At 44.5% G+C, this 13,602-nt stretch overlaps 1 protein-coding gene across 9 annotated transcripts in view; it reads left to right on the top strand.

Annotated features, from left to right (window-relative positions):
* The window catches only part of BAZ2A (bromodomain adjacent to zinc finger domain 2A), a 97,684-nt gene extending 84,287 nt beyond the window's left edge, over positions 1–13,397 (top strand). For 3 of the 9 annotated variants that reach the window (XM_056562411.1, XM_056562410.1, XM_056562412.1), the window contains exons 27-29: positions 4,747–4,952; positions 6,191–6,334; positions 7,509–11,206. In XM_056562411.1, coding sequence (XP_056418386.1) covers positions 4,747–4,952; positions 6,191–6,334; positions 7,509–7,677 — 519 coding nt within the window. In that variant the 3' untranslated portion in view covers positions 7,678–11,206. Of the gene's footprint in view, positions 1–4,746; positions 4,953–6,190; positions 6,335–7,508; positions 11,208–13,271 lie in introns of those variants that run through there. The other 6 variants (XR_008889637.1, XR_008889635.1, XR_008889636.1 and 3 more) reach the window with 6 other exon arrangements.
* The last annotated feature ends 205 nt before the right edge of the window (positions 13,398–13,602 follow it).

Here is a 13,602-nt window from a genome sequence, read left to right as displayed (position 1 = left end):
CCCTTGCCCTATAGGACTGAACAATCAAAGGCGTACCTGTACGCTCTGGATCAATATATGCCTTTGAAACAAGGGCAGGAGTTCTGTGCGCTTCATAGGCAATGAGGGACGGCTAATGTCAGTAGCGGGACCTAACCACTGACAGGGTGCGTCAATTCCACAGCTGCTCATCATCAACCCTTTGGTTGCCATGATCAATGCCGATCATGGCGTCAAAAGTACTAACCCCTTAAGGACGCAGGACGTATCCATACGCCCCCATTTCCGAGTCCTTAAGCACTCGGGGCGTATGGGTATGCCCTGCGTTCTTCTGGCCCCTGACGCTTGCCGGGCAGGGACCGGACCGGGATGCCTGCTGATATTGTTCAGCAGGCATCCCGGCATATCGCCCAGGGGGGTCCTGAGGTTCAGACCTGCGATTTGCGGTTATTCCGGGTCAATCGGGTCTCTGGTGACCCGGTGACCTGGAAAAAAAAGGGTGAATGGGGCTGTCCGAGACAGCCCCATTCACCCTTACCCAGCAGGAGTGAGGTGGCACGGGTGCCGCCTCACGATCACGTGATTGATCGGTCGGAACGACCGACCAATCACGGACCTGCTGGGCGGTGATCTGGACGACGATCGGAGGTGAGATTGGCTCCAGCGGGGGTCTCCTACCTTGCCCTGGTCCGGCAGGGGTCCCCTCAGGATCGGTGTCTGCAACAGGAGCAGCAGGATTGGTCCCGGCGGCAGGATACAGCGGCGGTGGTCCCAGCAGCAGGATACAGCAGGAGGTGAGGCCTGTTCATCACCTGCTGTTGCTTAGCAACAACTCTCGGCATGCAAAGCCAAAAGGCATGCTGGAAGTTGTAGTTTTGCAACAGCTGGAGTTCCAAATACAACTCCCAGCATGCCCTTCAGTAGTCTGTGCATGCTGGGGGTTGTAGTTATGCAACAGCTGGAGGCACATTTTTTTTCTATGAAAAAGTGTGCATCCAGCTGTTGCATAACTACAACTCCCAACATGCACAGACTTCCAAAGGGCATGCTGGGAGTTGTAGCAGTGTGCCTCCAGCTGTTGCAAAACTACAACTCTCAGCATGCCCTTCGGCTGTCAATGCAAGCTGATTGTTGCAGATTTGCAACAGATGGAGACACATTGGTTCTGAAACAGACTTTGTTACCTAACTCAGTGTTTTGCAACCAGTGTACCTCCAACTGTTGCAAAAATACAACTCCCAGCATGCACTGAGAGACTGTATGTGCTGGAAGTTCTAGTTTTGCAAGAGCTGGAGGCACACTGGTTGCAAAACACTGAGCTAAGTGACAAACTCTGTTTCGCAACCAGTGTGCCTCCAGCTGTTGCATAACTACAACTCCCAGCATGTATGGTCTTTCATGTTGGGAGTTGTACATGCTGGGAGTTGTAGTTTTACCCACAGTATTGCCGGAGAGCCACTGACAGTCAAGGCATGCTGGGAGTTTTGCAACAGCTGGAGACACCCTGTTTGGGAAACACTGCCGCAGGGTATTTTTGTGGCGAATTCAAATCCCCAATTTAGGCCTCAAATGCGCATGGTGCTCTCTTGCTTTGGAGCCCTGACGTATTTCAAGGAAACCATTTAGGGCCACATATGGGGTATCTCCGTACTCGGGAGAAATTGCGTTACAAATTTTGGGGGGCTTTTTTTCCTTTTACCCCTTATGAAAAGGTAAAGTTGGGGTCTACACTAGCATGTTAGTGTAAAAAACAATTTTTTTTTTTACACTAACATGCTGGTGTTGCCCCATACTTTTAATTTTCACAAGCGGTAAAAGGAAAAAAAGACCCCATAATTTGTAACGCAATTTCTCCTGAGTACAGAAATACACCATATGTGGGCGTATAATTCTCTGCGGACGTACAACATGGCTCAGAAGTGAGAGCGTGCCATGTACATTTGAGGTCTAAATTGGTGATTTGCACACGGGTGGCTGATTTTACGGCAGTTCTGACATAAACGCAAAACAATAAATACCCACATGTGACCCCATTTTGGAAACTACACCCCGCACGGAATTTAACAAGGGGGGTATAGTGAACCTTAACACCCCACAGGTGTTTGACAAATTTTCGTTAAAGTTGGATGTGAAAATGAAGAAAACTTTTTTTTCTCACTAAAATGCTGGTGTTACCCTAAATTTTTCATTTTCACAAGGGAGAATAGGAAACAAGCCCCCCAAAATTTGTAACCCCACTTCTACTGAGTAAGAAAATACCTCATATGTGGATATAAAGTGCTCTGCGGGTGAACTACAATGCTCAGAAGAGAAGGGGCGCCATTGGGCTTTTGGCAAGAGATGGTGTCTGAAATTGAAGGCCATGTGTGTTTACAAAGCCCCCCATAGTGCCAGAACAGTGGACCCCCCCCCCCCCCCCCCCCCACCCACCCACACACACACACACACACACACATTTTGGAAACTACACCCCTCATGTAATGTAATTATGGTTTGCAGTGAACATTTACACCCCACAAGTGTCTGACAGATTTTTGGAACAGTGGTCTGTGAAAATGAAAAATTTTCTTTTTTATTTGCACAACCCACTGTTCCAAAGATCTGTCAATCGCCAGTGGGGTGTAAATGTTCACCGCACCCCTTATTAAATTCTGTGAGGGGTGTAGTTTCCAAAATGGGGTCACATGTGGGGGGGGGGGGGGTCCACTGTTCTGGCACCACGGGGGGGGGGGGGGGGGGGCTTTGTAAACGCACATGGCCTCTCACTTCTATTCCAACCAAATTCTCTCACCAAAAGCCCAATGGCGCTCCGTCTCTTCTGAGCATTGTAGTTCGCCCGCTTTACATCCACATATGGGGTATTTCCATATGGGGTTACAAATTTTGGGAGGCTTTTTCTCCAATTATCCCCTTGTGAAAATGAAAAATTTGGGGTAACACCAGCATTTTAGTGAAAAAAATCAAATTTTTCATTTTCACGTCCAACTTTAGCAGAAATTTGTCAAGCACCTGTGGGGTGTTAAGGCTCACTGTACCCCTTGTTACATTCCTTGAGGGGTGTAGTTTCCAAAATAGTATGCCATGTGGGGGGTTTGCTGCTGTTCTGGCACCATAGGGGCTTCCTAAATGTGACATGCCCCCCAAAAACCATTTCAGATAAACTCGCTCTCCAAAATCCCATTGTCGCTCCTTCCCTTCTGAGCCTTGTAGTGCACCCACAGAGCACTTGGCAGCCACATATGAGGTATTTCCTTACTCGAGAGAAATTGGGTTACAAATTTTGGGGGCTTTTTCTCCTTTTACCCCTTGTAAAATTTCAAAAACTGGGTCTACAAGAACATGCGAGTGTAAAAAATGAAGATTTTGAATTTTTCCTTTACCTTGCTGCTATTCCTGTGAAACACCTAAAGGATTAACGCACTTTCTGAATGTCATTTTGAATACTTTGGGGGGTGCAGTTTTTATAATGGGGTCATTTATGGGGTATTTCTAATAAGACGACCCCTCAAATCCACTTCAAAACTGAACTGGTCCCTGAAAAATTCTGATTTTGAAAATGTTGTGGATAACTGCTGCTGAACTTTGAAGCCCTCTGATGTCTTCCAAAAGTAAAAACATGTCAACTTTACGATGCAAATATAAAGTAGACATATTGTATATGTGAATCAAAATATAATTTTTGTGCAATAGCCATTTTCCTTACAAGCAGAGCGTTTCAAAGTTAGAAAAATGCTAAATTTTCATGAAATTTGGGGATTTTTCACCAGAAAGGATGCAAGTATCGATGAAAGTTTCCCACTGTGTTAAAGTAGAATATGTCACGAAAAAACAATCTCTGAATCAGAATAATCGGTAAAAGCATCCCAGAGTTATTAATGCATAAAGTGACAGTGGCCAGAATTGCAAAAAAGGGCTGAGTCCTTAAGGTGAAAAAGGACTCAGTCCGTAACAGGTTAATGAAAGATGATGGCTGTTCAGTGGTGGTCATCGGACCCCTGCAACATGATTGCAGGGAGCCAATGAACTAAAGTGGGTCTCTTTATGTGCCTCCCTTCGGCCACCAGATCGTAGATCCAATGACGCAGCCTAGCTTGGCCAGTGAAGCTCCGATCACACTGTATAATATGCAATAGGCATAGCTTTATACAGTGAATGCAATCTTCTGATTGCATATAAAAGTTTTCTATGGAGAATTATAAAGTATAAAATAGAAAAAAAAAAAAAATTATATAAGTGCCCCCTAATAAAAAGTAAAATCACTCACAATTTTACAAAAATTAAGAAAAATAATCCTATTTGGTATCATAAACCAATGGAAGAATTGTCCAAGCTATTAAAATATGTTTTTGATCCTCCACAGTAAACAGTGATAACATAAAAAATATACCATATGCCAAAAATACAGATTTTTGGTTGCATCATATTTTAGAAAAAAAAGTAAAAAAATGAAACTATTTCCTCACAAAAATACTTTGGTTGCGCCATACATTTTATGGCTGCAGCATCACGTGAGTAATGTATGCAACATTTTTATTTTTCCAGTCCTGGCAAGGGACTTCAGAGCAATGGTGTATTCTGAAAAACCTCTTTTACTTGTGCTTAACTTGACAGACAGCAGAGTAAAGCAAACTTCTATGTTACCAAGATGTATTTGCATTCCTAAATGTGAAACCTTTTTTTTTGTTTTGTTTTGTGGACTTGAATTTCACATTATTATTATTGGTAGTAGTATTTTATTTATTAATTCATTTATTTATTTATTTTTAGCAAGGAGAAAGTGAGTATCTACGACCTGGTGGCTCTTCAAAAAGAGCCAAAAAAAGTGTGCAGCGATATCAAGATAATAGTCCCTTAAAGCAGTCACGTCGAAAAGAGCCAGCTGCAGCCTCTACACAGTCTCCAGTAGAAGCATCACTAGCAAAACGAAGGCGAATTGGAACTAGGAGCCAGTGTCCAGATTTAACATTCTGCGAGTAAGTCATAGGGCAGCTTTTGTATCTCCGAGGTAGTGCAATGATTTTTCCCCGTCTAGTTTTCTCACATCTGGGTGAGACATGATAGAAGGGTCACACTGTGCAGGAGTTTGGTCTTTCACGAATATATTTATAAACCAACCAACCCCCCCAAAAAAAGGCTTCATTGTTTTGGTGGATTATAGGTATGTGGTCTCTGGTACACAACGTGGCCTAATGTATGATAGCGTTTGTCGACAACCGTACAAAGCGGCGGCCGACACGCCCCCTCAATACAACGCCATGGCAGAGCCGTAGATTGCCGAAGGCAGCGCTCCTGCCATAGAGTTGTATTGAGGGGGTGTGTCAACTCACGCTTTGTGCTGTGGTCGACACACCCCCTTCCGGCGGGCTGCCGGGGCCTCGTACAGGAGATCGCGCTCGGACTCCCCGCTATCTGAAACTTATCCCCTATCCTTAGGATAGGGGATAAGTATTTCAGGACTGTACCCCTTTAAATTAGAAGGACCTTTAGTAATGCTTTTGGCTGAATGTAGACACAACCCACATACACACTCCAACATCTTTTGTAAAGTCTTCCCAGAAGTGTGTAGTCCGTTCTAGCTGCAAATAAGGGTTCTCCGCCATATTTATGCCCATGGTTCTGGAATGTCCAAGCTTGTGTACATGTGATAGGTGTCTTTTGATAATACTGTGCAGTTTAAATTCTCTTTATGGAGCAACAGAAACATTTGTATTCAAATGGACCAGGGCTCGTTTATTTATTATAGCTAGAGATGAGCGAACTTACAGTAAATTCGATTCGTCACGGACTTCTCAGCTCGGCAGTTGATGACTTATCCTGCATAAATTAGTTCAGATTTAAGGTGCTCTGGTGGATACAGTCCTAGGAGACTCTTTCCTAGGAATGTATCCACCTTTTCCAGCCCACCGGAGCACCTGAAGGCTGAACTAATTTACGCAGGATAAGTCATCAACTGCCGAGCCCAGAAGTTCGTGACGAATCGAATTTACTGTAAGTTCGCTCATCTCTAATTATAGCCTAAAACAATGTTTCCCAACCAAAGGGCCTCCAGGTTTTGCAAAACTACAACTCCCAGCATGCCCGGACAGCCTTTGGCTGTCCGGGCATGCTGGGAGTTGTCGTTTTGCAACAGCTGGAGGCCCCTTGGTCTGGAAACCCTAGCCTAAAATATAACAGGACCTAGTAGTCTAATCATTATTTGTCTGCATTATAGAATCATCTTGATGGAGATGGAGTCACATGATGATGCGTGGCCCTTCCTAGAACCCGTGAACCCACGCCTTGTTCCTGGATACAGGAAAATCATCAAAAACCCTATGGATTTTTCCACTATGCGGAACAAGTTGTTGAATGGAAGGTAAGATTTTAAATGGTAGCCTTTATAGCAGATTTCCGTTTTAGGGGGTTTATCAGAACGCTAAAGCATTGACTATATTTAGTAGTCATGACCGCTGCTTGCCTATTCTTTAATAGGATCATTGAGTGGTTGTAAGATCTTTTGCTGGCTGCTTTTTCTCCATATTTATAACCAAGGTACGCAACAAGCGCCAATATTTCTGGTTTAATTGTGTGGCCTGTCATCGCACATCCTTTGTTTACACAATTTATATGGCCCTACAAAGTAGGCTGATCACTGATTATCAGAAATGAGCATTCGTAGTAATGCTTATTTGCCTAATAATTGTCCGTGTAAAAGGGCCCTTACAAATAGTCACGATGAAGTATAATACTTAATTTAAAGGGGAACTCCGCCGTTAGACTTATTCCCTATCCAAAGGAACGAACACTGGGTTCTGGCTTCACACCCCCCTCCCATATACATACAAGCGGGATGGGCCATGATGTCACGACCACTGCCGCCGGAACCCAGTGTTTGTTCAGTACTGCACGTAGATTGTGGGGTCCCAGTAGTGGAACCCCCGCTATCAGACATCTTGTTCCCTATCCTTTGGACAGGGGATAAGATATCTAGTGGCAGAGTACCCCTTTTAAAGGGGTACTCCGGCGCTTAAACATCTTATCCCCTATCCAAAGGATAGGGCATAAGATGCCTGATTGCGGGGGTCCTGCCGCTGGGGACCCCCGTGATCTTGCATGCAGCACCCCGTTAAAATCAGTCCCCGGAGCTCTGGGTCTGATTACTGTCGATCATGGGACAGGAGCATTGTGACGTCGCGCCCCGCCCCCTCAATGCAAGCCTATGGGAGGGGATGTGACAGCTGTCACGTCCCCTCCCATTGACTTGCATTGAGGGGGCGGGGCGTGGCATCACACGGGGCGGGGTCGTGAGGTCAGAACCTTCAGCGCTGCCGGAAGCGGATACAGGTGGGTGATGCATTCTATATTGCGGGGGTCCCCAGCGGCGGAATCCCCGCGATCAGACATCTTATCCCCTATCCTTTGGATAGGGGATAAGATGTCTAGGGGTGGAGTACCCCTTTAATGCATTTTCTGTGAGTAGTTGATTTTTGGGGTAGGTGGGAAATACATAGAATGATCCAATACTTTTATCTCCTCCTCCATGTCTCCAGATATTCCAGCTGTAAAGAGTTTGCAGACGATGCCGAGCTGGTGTTCAGCAATTGCCAGCTGTTTAATGAGGACGACTCCGAAGTAGGGAAGGCTGGACTGGCTCTGAAAAAGTTCTACGAAAGCCGATGGGAGGAATTTAACCAAGAACGAGAAAACAATTCACTTTGAGACTTGGGGCGCAGGAATTTTTTCGATTTTTAACATTTGTATGTGCATCTCCGCAACACTGAAAAACGGGTTCATCTCTCTTGTTGGCCATTCATCTTTCAAGGTGTGCACCCACTTGGAAGAGACCTAATGGCAACTTAGGGTTTCATTTCTCTTTATCTAGGACCCCTGCAGCCTGTCTTCTAACCCACCACCCAGTGTGTCTGACTTCCGTACATGTCCTCAGTGTCTCTGAGGTAGAACTCTTTTATATTGTCACCAGGTCAGTAGCTGTGCTACAAGATTCTTCTGTGTCCAGCTCATTCTAGCTGAATCCGTATTCACTTCTCTCAGTGTTAAGTATGCTGGTGTAGACATTCCTACGTGAGCGCCCATGTCTACATGAGCCAATATGTTTCATATCTACTGAACTTAAATAACCCGACTAAAATATGCACGTTTACATGTATTCCATTCCTACATATACATTAGCATAATGTACAAAATGCATATTTATATTGTACATGTATACATAAAATCAGTACATTCACACAAAATGGGCACAAAATTACCCAAATGATGATGTACATCTTAGTTGTGTACTAGAGTTGTTCATAAGTTGCCACGTGTCTGTGTTTTACACTTTCGGCATCGGCTCACTTCTGTTCCTGTGGCCAGGTTTCTAACCCTTACATATAACCCTTAATCAGGATCTACTCAATAGCAATAGACTTTGTGCATTAGGATGAGGTATCTTTATAGTATGTGGTGTTGTATGGCCAGTTTTCAGTACACTAACTCTGACAGAACAATACATTTCCATGCCCTGTGCTGAACCTGGATTTATCCACCTCCCACTATGTTTTGTTCAATGTGCTGCTTCATTTTGGTTTATCACTGTTTGTTATACAAGCCATTTATTTTTGTCCCCATAATTTTTTGGCACTACCTCCTCCCATGCCAGTGGCTTCTTTTTCTGTAATTTGCCCCCATTGTTTAGACTGAGAGGTACCAGCTATTGCCTAGTAGAAGTACCTTTTGATCTTTATAGGCCTTAAGCACTACAGGGTTCCCAGAGGACACTTGCTACAACTTTTTTATTTTTGTATTTTCTTCATTTGACGTTATAATAAGTTGTATAAAGTTGGACGTGTCCTTTTCTTTTTTTTATTTACGTTGTGTATTTATTTATCATGGTGTCTGCTAAATAGTCATTTCCTTTTTTGGTATTTAAGATCTTGTTTAAACATTTTTTATTTTTTAAACCTTTTCTGAGAACTATTTTACAAGTATATGCTATAACAGTCTGTGTTTTATACCTCCACCGTGTTGGTGACCTTCGGCATTTATTTATTAGGCTGCAGATCATTCATTTGGCTTCCCAGTAGCATCAAGTGGTTCATCTTTTGGCCGAAATGTTTTGGGAACTGGTCGGCATCTGTTAGTATTCCATTGTGTTCCAGAGGTGTCTCCCCCTGTAGGCAGTACTAGACTAGGGCTGGGCGGTATGACCAAATGTGTTTATCACGGTATTTTTGTAACTTTTAGAGATTCCACTGTATATAACGGAATTTCCTCCCCCCCCCAAATTATCAGCCCAGTGCTGCCCCCATCGGGGTAAATACTCACATGTCTACCGCAAGCGCTGCCCTCCTTGTCCTGTTTGTTGCGGCCGCCGGCGCTGACACTCTATACTGTACGCTGTATCCCTATGCCCGGGCTGCAAAAGGTAAACAAAATAAGCTAACGCATGTTCTGCCTCGGCCGGTGATAGGCTGAGCGCACTGTCATGTAAGGAGCTCTGGTCGGCTTCTTACATGACATTGGGCTCAGCCTATCACCGACCGAGGTGGAACATCGCTGCGGCCGGTGATAGGCTGACGGCTGTCCGACGTTCCCGTCCCCACGAAGCAGATGAGCCCGGTACCAGACCAACGGGAGGTGAGTTAAAGTTTATTTTGTTTATTTTTTGCAGCCCGGGCATAGGGATACCGCACAGTATAGAGCAGTGGTCTTCAACCTGCGGACCTCCAGAAGTTGCTAAACTACAACCGGGCATGCTGAGAGTTGTAGTTTTGCAACATCTGGAGGTCTGCAGGTTGAAGACAACTGGTATAGAGTTTCAGCGCCGGCGGCCGCAACAAACAGGAGGAAGAGGAGGGCAGCGCTTGCAAATGACATGTGAGTATTTACCCCGATGGGGACAGCGCTGGGCTGATAATTAATTGGGCGGGCAGAACAGTGCTCGCGGGTCACATATGATTAGTTCCCCGATATGGGGATAGCGCAGCGCTCGGCTGATTCATTCATTCCAGAGGGGGAGGGGCCAAACCGGTATTGCGGTATGGGTTAAAATTCATATTGTGCAGCACAAAAATTTCTGTATCCGGTATGAACTGGTGAACCGCCCAGCCCTATACTAGACTATTGCTTCTTCTATTCATTGCTTTGGTTGGCCTGTCCAGAGGTTAGTAAGGATCACTGATCCGTAGACTAATCCAGTTCCTTTATATACATGCTACAGTGTCTAAAGGTATAAATATGACACTTGGCAAAAAGGGACAAGTCCTCGGTGTGGACCAGAGATCTGTGCTTTTTGGTACCATGGCCTCTTATCATTTATCCTTCCTTTTTCATTCACATAAAAGGTTTTTGTAGGGACAAATATTCTTCTTCCATAATAGAAACCGCAGTGCCAGCACATTCCACCCCATTCCTTTGTTCTGCCTACAATCTGTAGGATACATACATGTTTCCTCGTCTTCAGAATAGTCTGGTATAGCTGTTCTTGCACTTTATAAAGGTGGTTTCTTCACCAAAATGTCCTTATCTAGCAGACACGAGTCTTAATCCCTCTAGATCTGGGGCTCACCCGGGGTCGTAATCCTACATCCTCTGAATAATGGGAGTCCCTCCAGTAATAGGACTATTAATGGGATCGTGCAGTTGGTGTACAGAGCAATATCTAACTGCAACTAATGCGTTGCGCTGTGAAGCAATAAACTATAATGTCGTATGCACTGAACCCAATGAAATCATCTTTTTAAATCATTGAACCTCTGGAATTTTACACTGAATTGTTTTTCTTCTGTCAGGGAAGGTTGTAGGGATGAATTTTGGTTTCCTCATGTGTGAAATGCATTTCTGTGGTAGGACTGGGCTAGGACTTTCCTTTCAGACGTATGCTGGCACTGCATTTAAATATTTTTATATTCAGGATGTTCAAGAGTTGTTTTTGCTTTTATTTTATTAAGTAGTAAATGACAAACTTTATAGTGAATTTATAAAATGCAGACATATTTATTTTTTTCTAAATGACCACGGTATCCTTAGTAATGTTAGAGCATTTGTTGGTATATTTTCAAATCAGTTTTCTCTGGGAATTGTTGCTACAGACAGTACTGCCCAGGTTTAACCCTATATTAGCTGTCATTGCATAAAAAGTTGTGTTGTATAGCGTCGCACTGTGCTTTGTGACAAGGTTTTTAATATACCATGGCCTTAAAGGGGTACTCCACCCCTAGACATCTTATCCCCTATCCAAAGGATAGGGGATAAGATGTCTGATTGCGGGGGTCCCGCCGCTGGGCATGCAGCACCCACCTGTTACTGCTCCGGAGGCGCTGGAGGGTCTGGCTCCCGACCACTGTGATGGAAGATCGTGACGCCCCCTCCCATAGACTTGCATTGAGGGGACGGGGTGTGACGTCACAATGGGACGGAGTCATGTCACGATCTTCTGTCCCCGTGGTCGGGAGCCAGACCCTCCAGCGCTTCCTGAGCAGTAACAGGTGGGTGCTGCATGCTATATTGCGGGGGTCCCCAGCGGCGGGACCCCCGGGATCAGACATCTTATCCCCTATCCTTTGGATAGGGGATAAGATTTTTAGGGGTGGAGTACCCCTTTAAAAGGATTGTCCACCTTTGATTGAGGTCCAACATTTTGATGATTTATATAATGGATGGAGCTCCTTTTTTCCCCCTTTATATGGGTCTTCAAGTGCCCTACATGAACAGAGCTACAGGGATTAGCCGGGCTTTGAAGGGTTACTCCACTGGCCAGCCTTCAGAAGTAAGTGTTCCAAATGCTATTTTCGTGCTGTGGGAGTCGGCCACGCTCCTCGTGATGTCATGGTCAAATTCCCTCAATGCAAGTCAATGGGAGGGAGCATGGCGGGCATCACGCCCCCTCCCATTGACTTGCATTGAGGGGGCTTGACAATGACGTCACAAAGGGCGTGTCCGACTCCCACAGCGCGAAAACAGCATTTGGAACACTTACTTCTGAAGGCTGGTATGCAGTAATTTTTCCGCCACGATGACCCGTCACTATATAACGCCCGTAATGAATTACGGGCATATGGGGGTGCAAACGGGCAGTTACAAAACCCCATAGGCTGCAATGCAATTTAGTCACGGCCGCCAGGGGTTTCGTAACGGACGGGTTTCCCCGATTTAGTGACGGAACCTCTGACGGAAGTTCCTAAACGGAGATATTTCATAGTGTGAAAGAGGCCTAACCCAACAAGCTTTTTGGGAGCTCCCTTCTATGGTTTGTGTGTAAATAGTATGCCAGTTTCTAGATGTATTTCCACGATAAGTGAATCAGGGATCATCACAGAATGTTGGGGCCATTTACCTTGAAATAAAATCACTTTAATGACAAGACGTTTGTCACTGCGTGTGGGCTCAAACTTAAAGGGGGTATTCTGGGTTTATACATCTTATCCCCTATCCAAAGGATAGGGGATAAGATGTCTGATCGCAGGGGTCCTGCTGCTGGGGACCCCTATGATCTCGGTGCAGCCTCCGGCATTCTGTGGCACGTCCCCGTCTCGGAGGCATCGCCCAGCAAAGAATGCCAGGGGCTGCCCTGAGATTGTCGAGACCCCCGGGATCATACATCTTACCCCCTATCCTTTGGATAGTGGATAAGATGTATAAACCCGGAATAAACCTTTAAAAACGTTAAATCAATTTTAATAGGAATAGTGTGAGATTGTCCTCCGGCATGGATGTAACCAGTGTTTTTTTTTTTTTACGATCATGGTTTTACCAGAAGCCCAATAGCAAATGTGGGTATTTTTATTCTTGCTGTGAATAGACTCTACTTTTCACCCTGTCTGATACCACCATGGAGCTCGATCTGCTCTCACATCACTATATATTCCAATAATCCAGGCCCCAACATTTCAGTGCAGCGTGTTACAGTTCTTTTATGAGGATTTATTTAAAGTGCTGTGTTTTCTTTGACACAAGTCACTTCCATGGAAGGTATATGCATCAATACTAGTAGCAGATATATTGCCGAAATATGCTCAACAGCTTAATACAGAATAGGAAAAACACAGGTTTAGTCTTTGCTACACTGAATGAGAGTGAGTGTGGATTTTCTACCGGTGCACTAAGCATCTCTGTGTGACTGCGTTCCACTCCACGGTCAGTCTTGCAGCTTTAGCAGGTGCTTTGGACCCTCACCAGGATTACCCCCACCAGCTCTCACATCCTCCTATATTATTTTTTATATATATATGTAACCAAACTGTGTTATAGTGACTTTTGATAAATGTACAGTTTTTCTGTGAATTTAAATTTATTTCTTTCTATATTTTTAGGACCAATCTCGTTTTTAAGAAATAAAACAAACAAAAAAAAAATTTAGAACTTCACGTTGTTGCACATGTGCTGTAGTGTGCCCTTTAGCAGCTGAACTGAAATAAAGTTACAATGAGTTATAGAAATGTATTGATTATTGTGTCCTCTCTTATGCCTTGATATTGCCTCAAGAACCAGGCCTAGTTTTCAACTTGAACAAAAGTCATTACTGTTTTCCTTCCCCCCCCCCCCCCCCTCAGGACAAATGTTCTTTTCAATTACATCATATTTGGACACTTATCATGCATAAATGACAAATGTATTCTGTATGCCACAATACTAACTCCATAG

The sequence above is a fragment of the Hyla sarda genome, chromosome 2 (assembly GCF_029499605.1).
Source record: "Hyla sarda isolate aHylSar1 chromosome 2, aHylSar1.hap1, whole genome shotgun sequence".
NCBI classification, from domain to species: domain Eukaryota; kingdom Metazoa; phylum Chordata; class Amphibia; order Anura; family Hylidae; genus Hyla; species Hyla sarda.
This window is presented reverse-complemented; position numbering and strand designations above follow the sequence as displayed.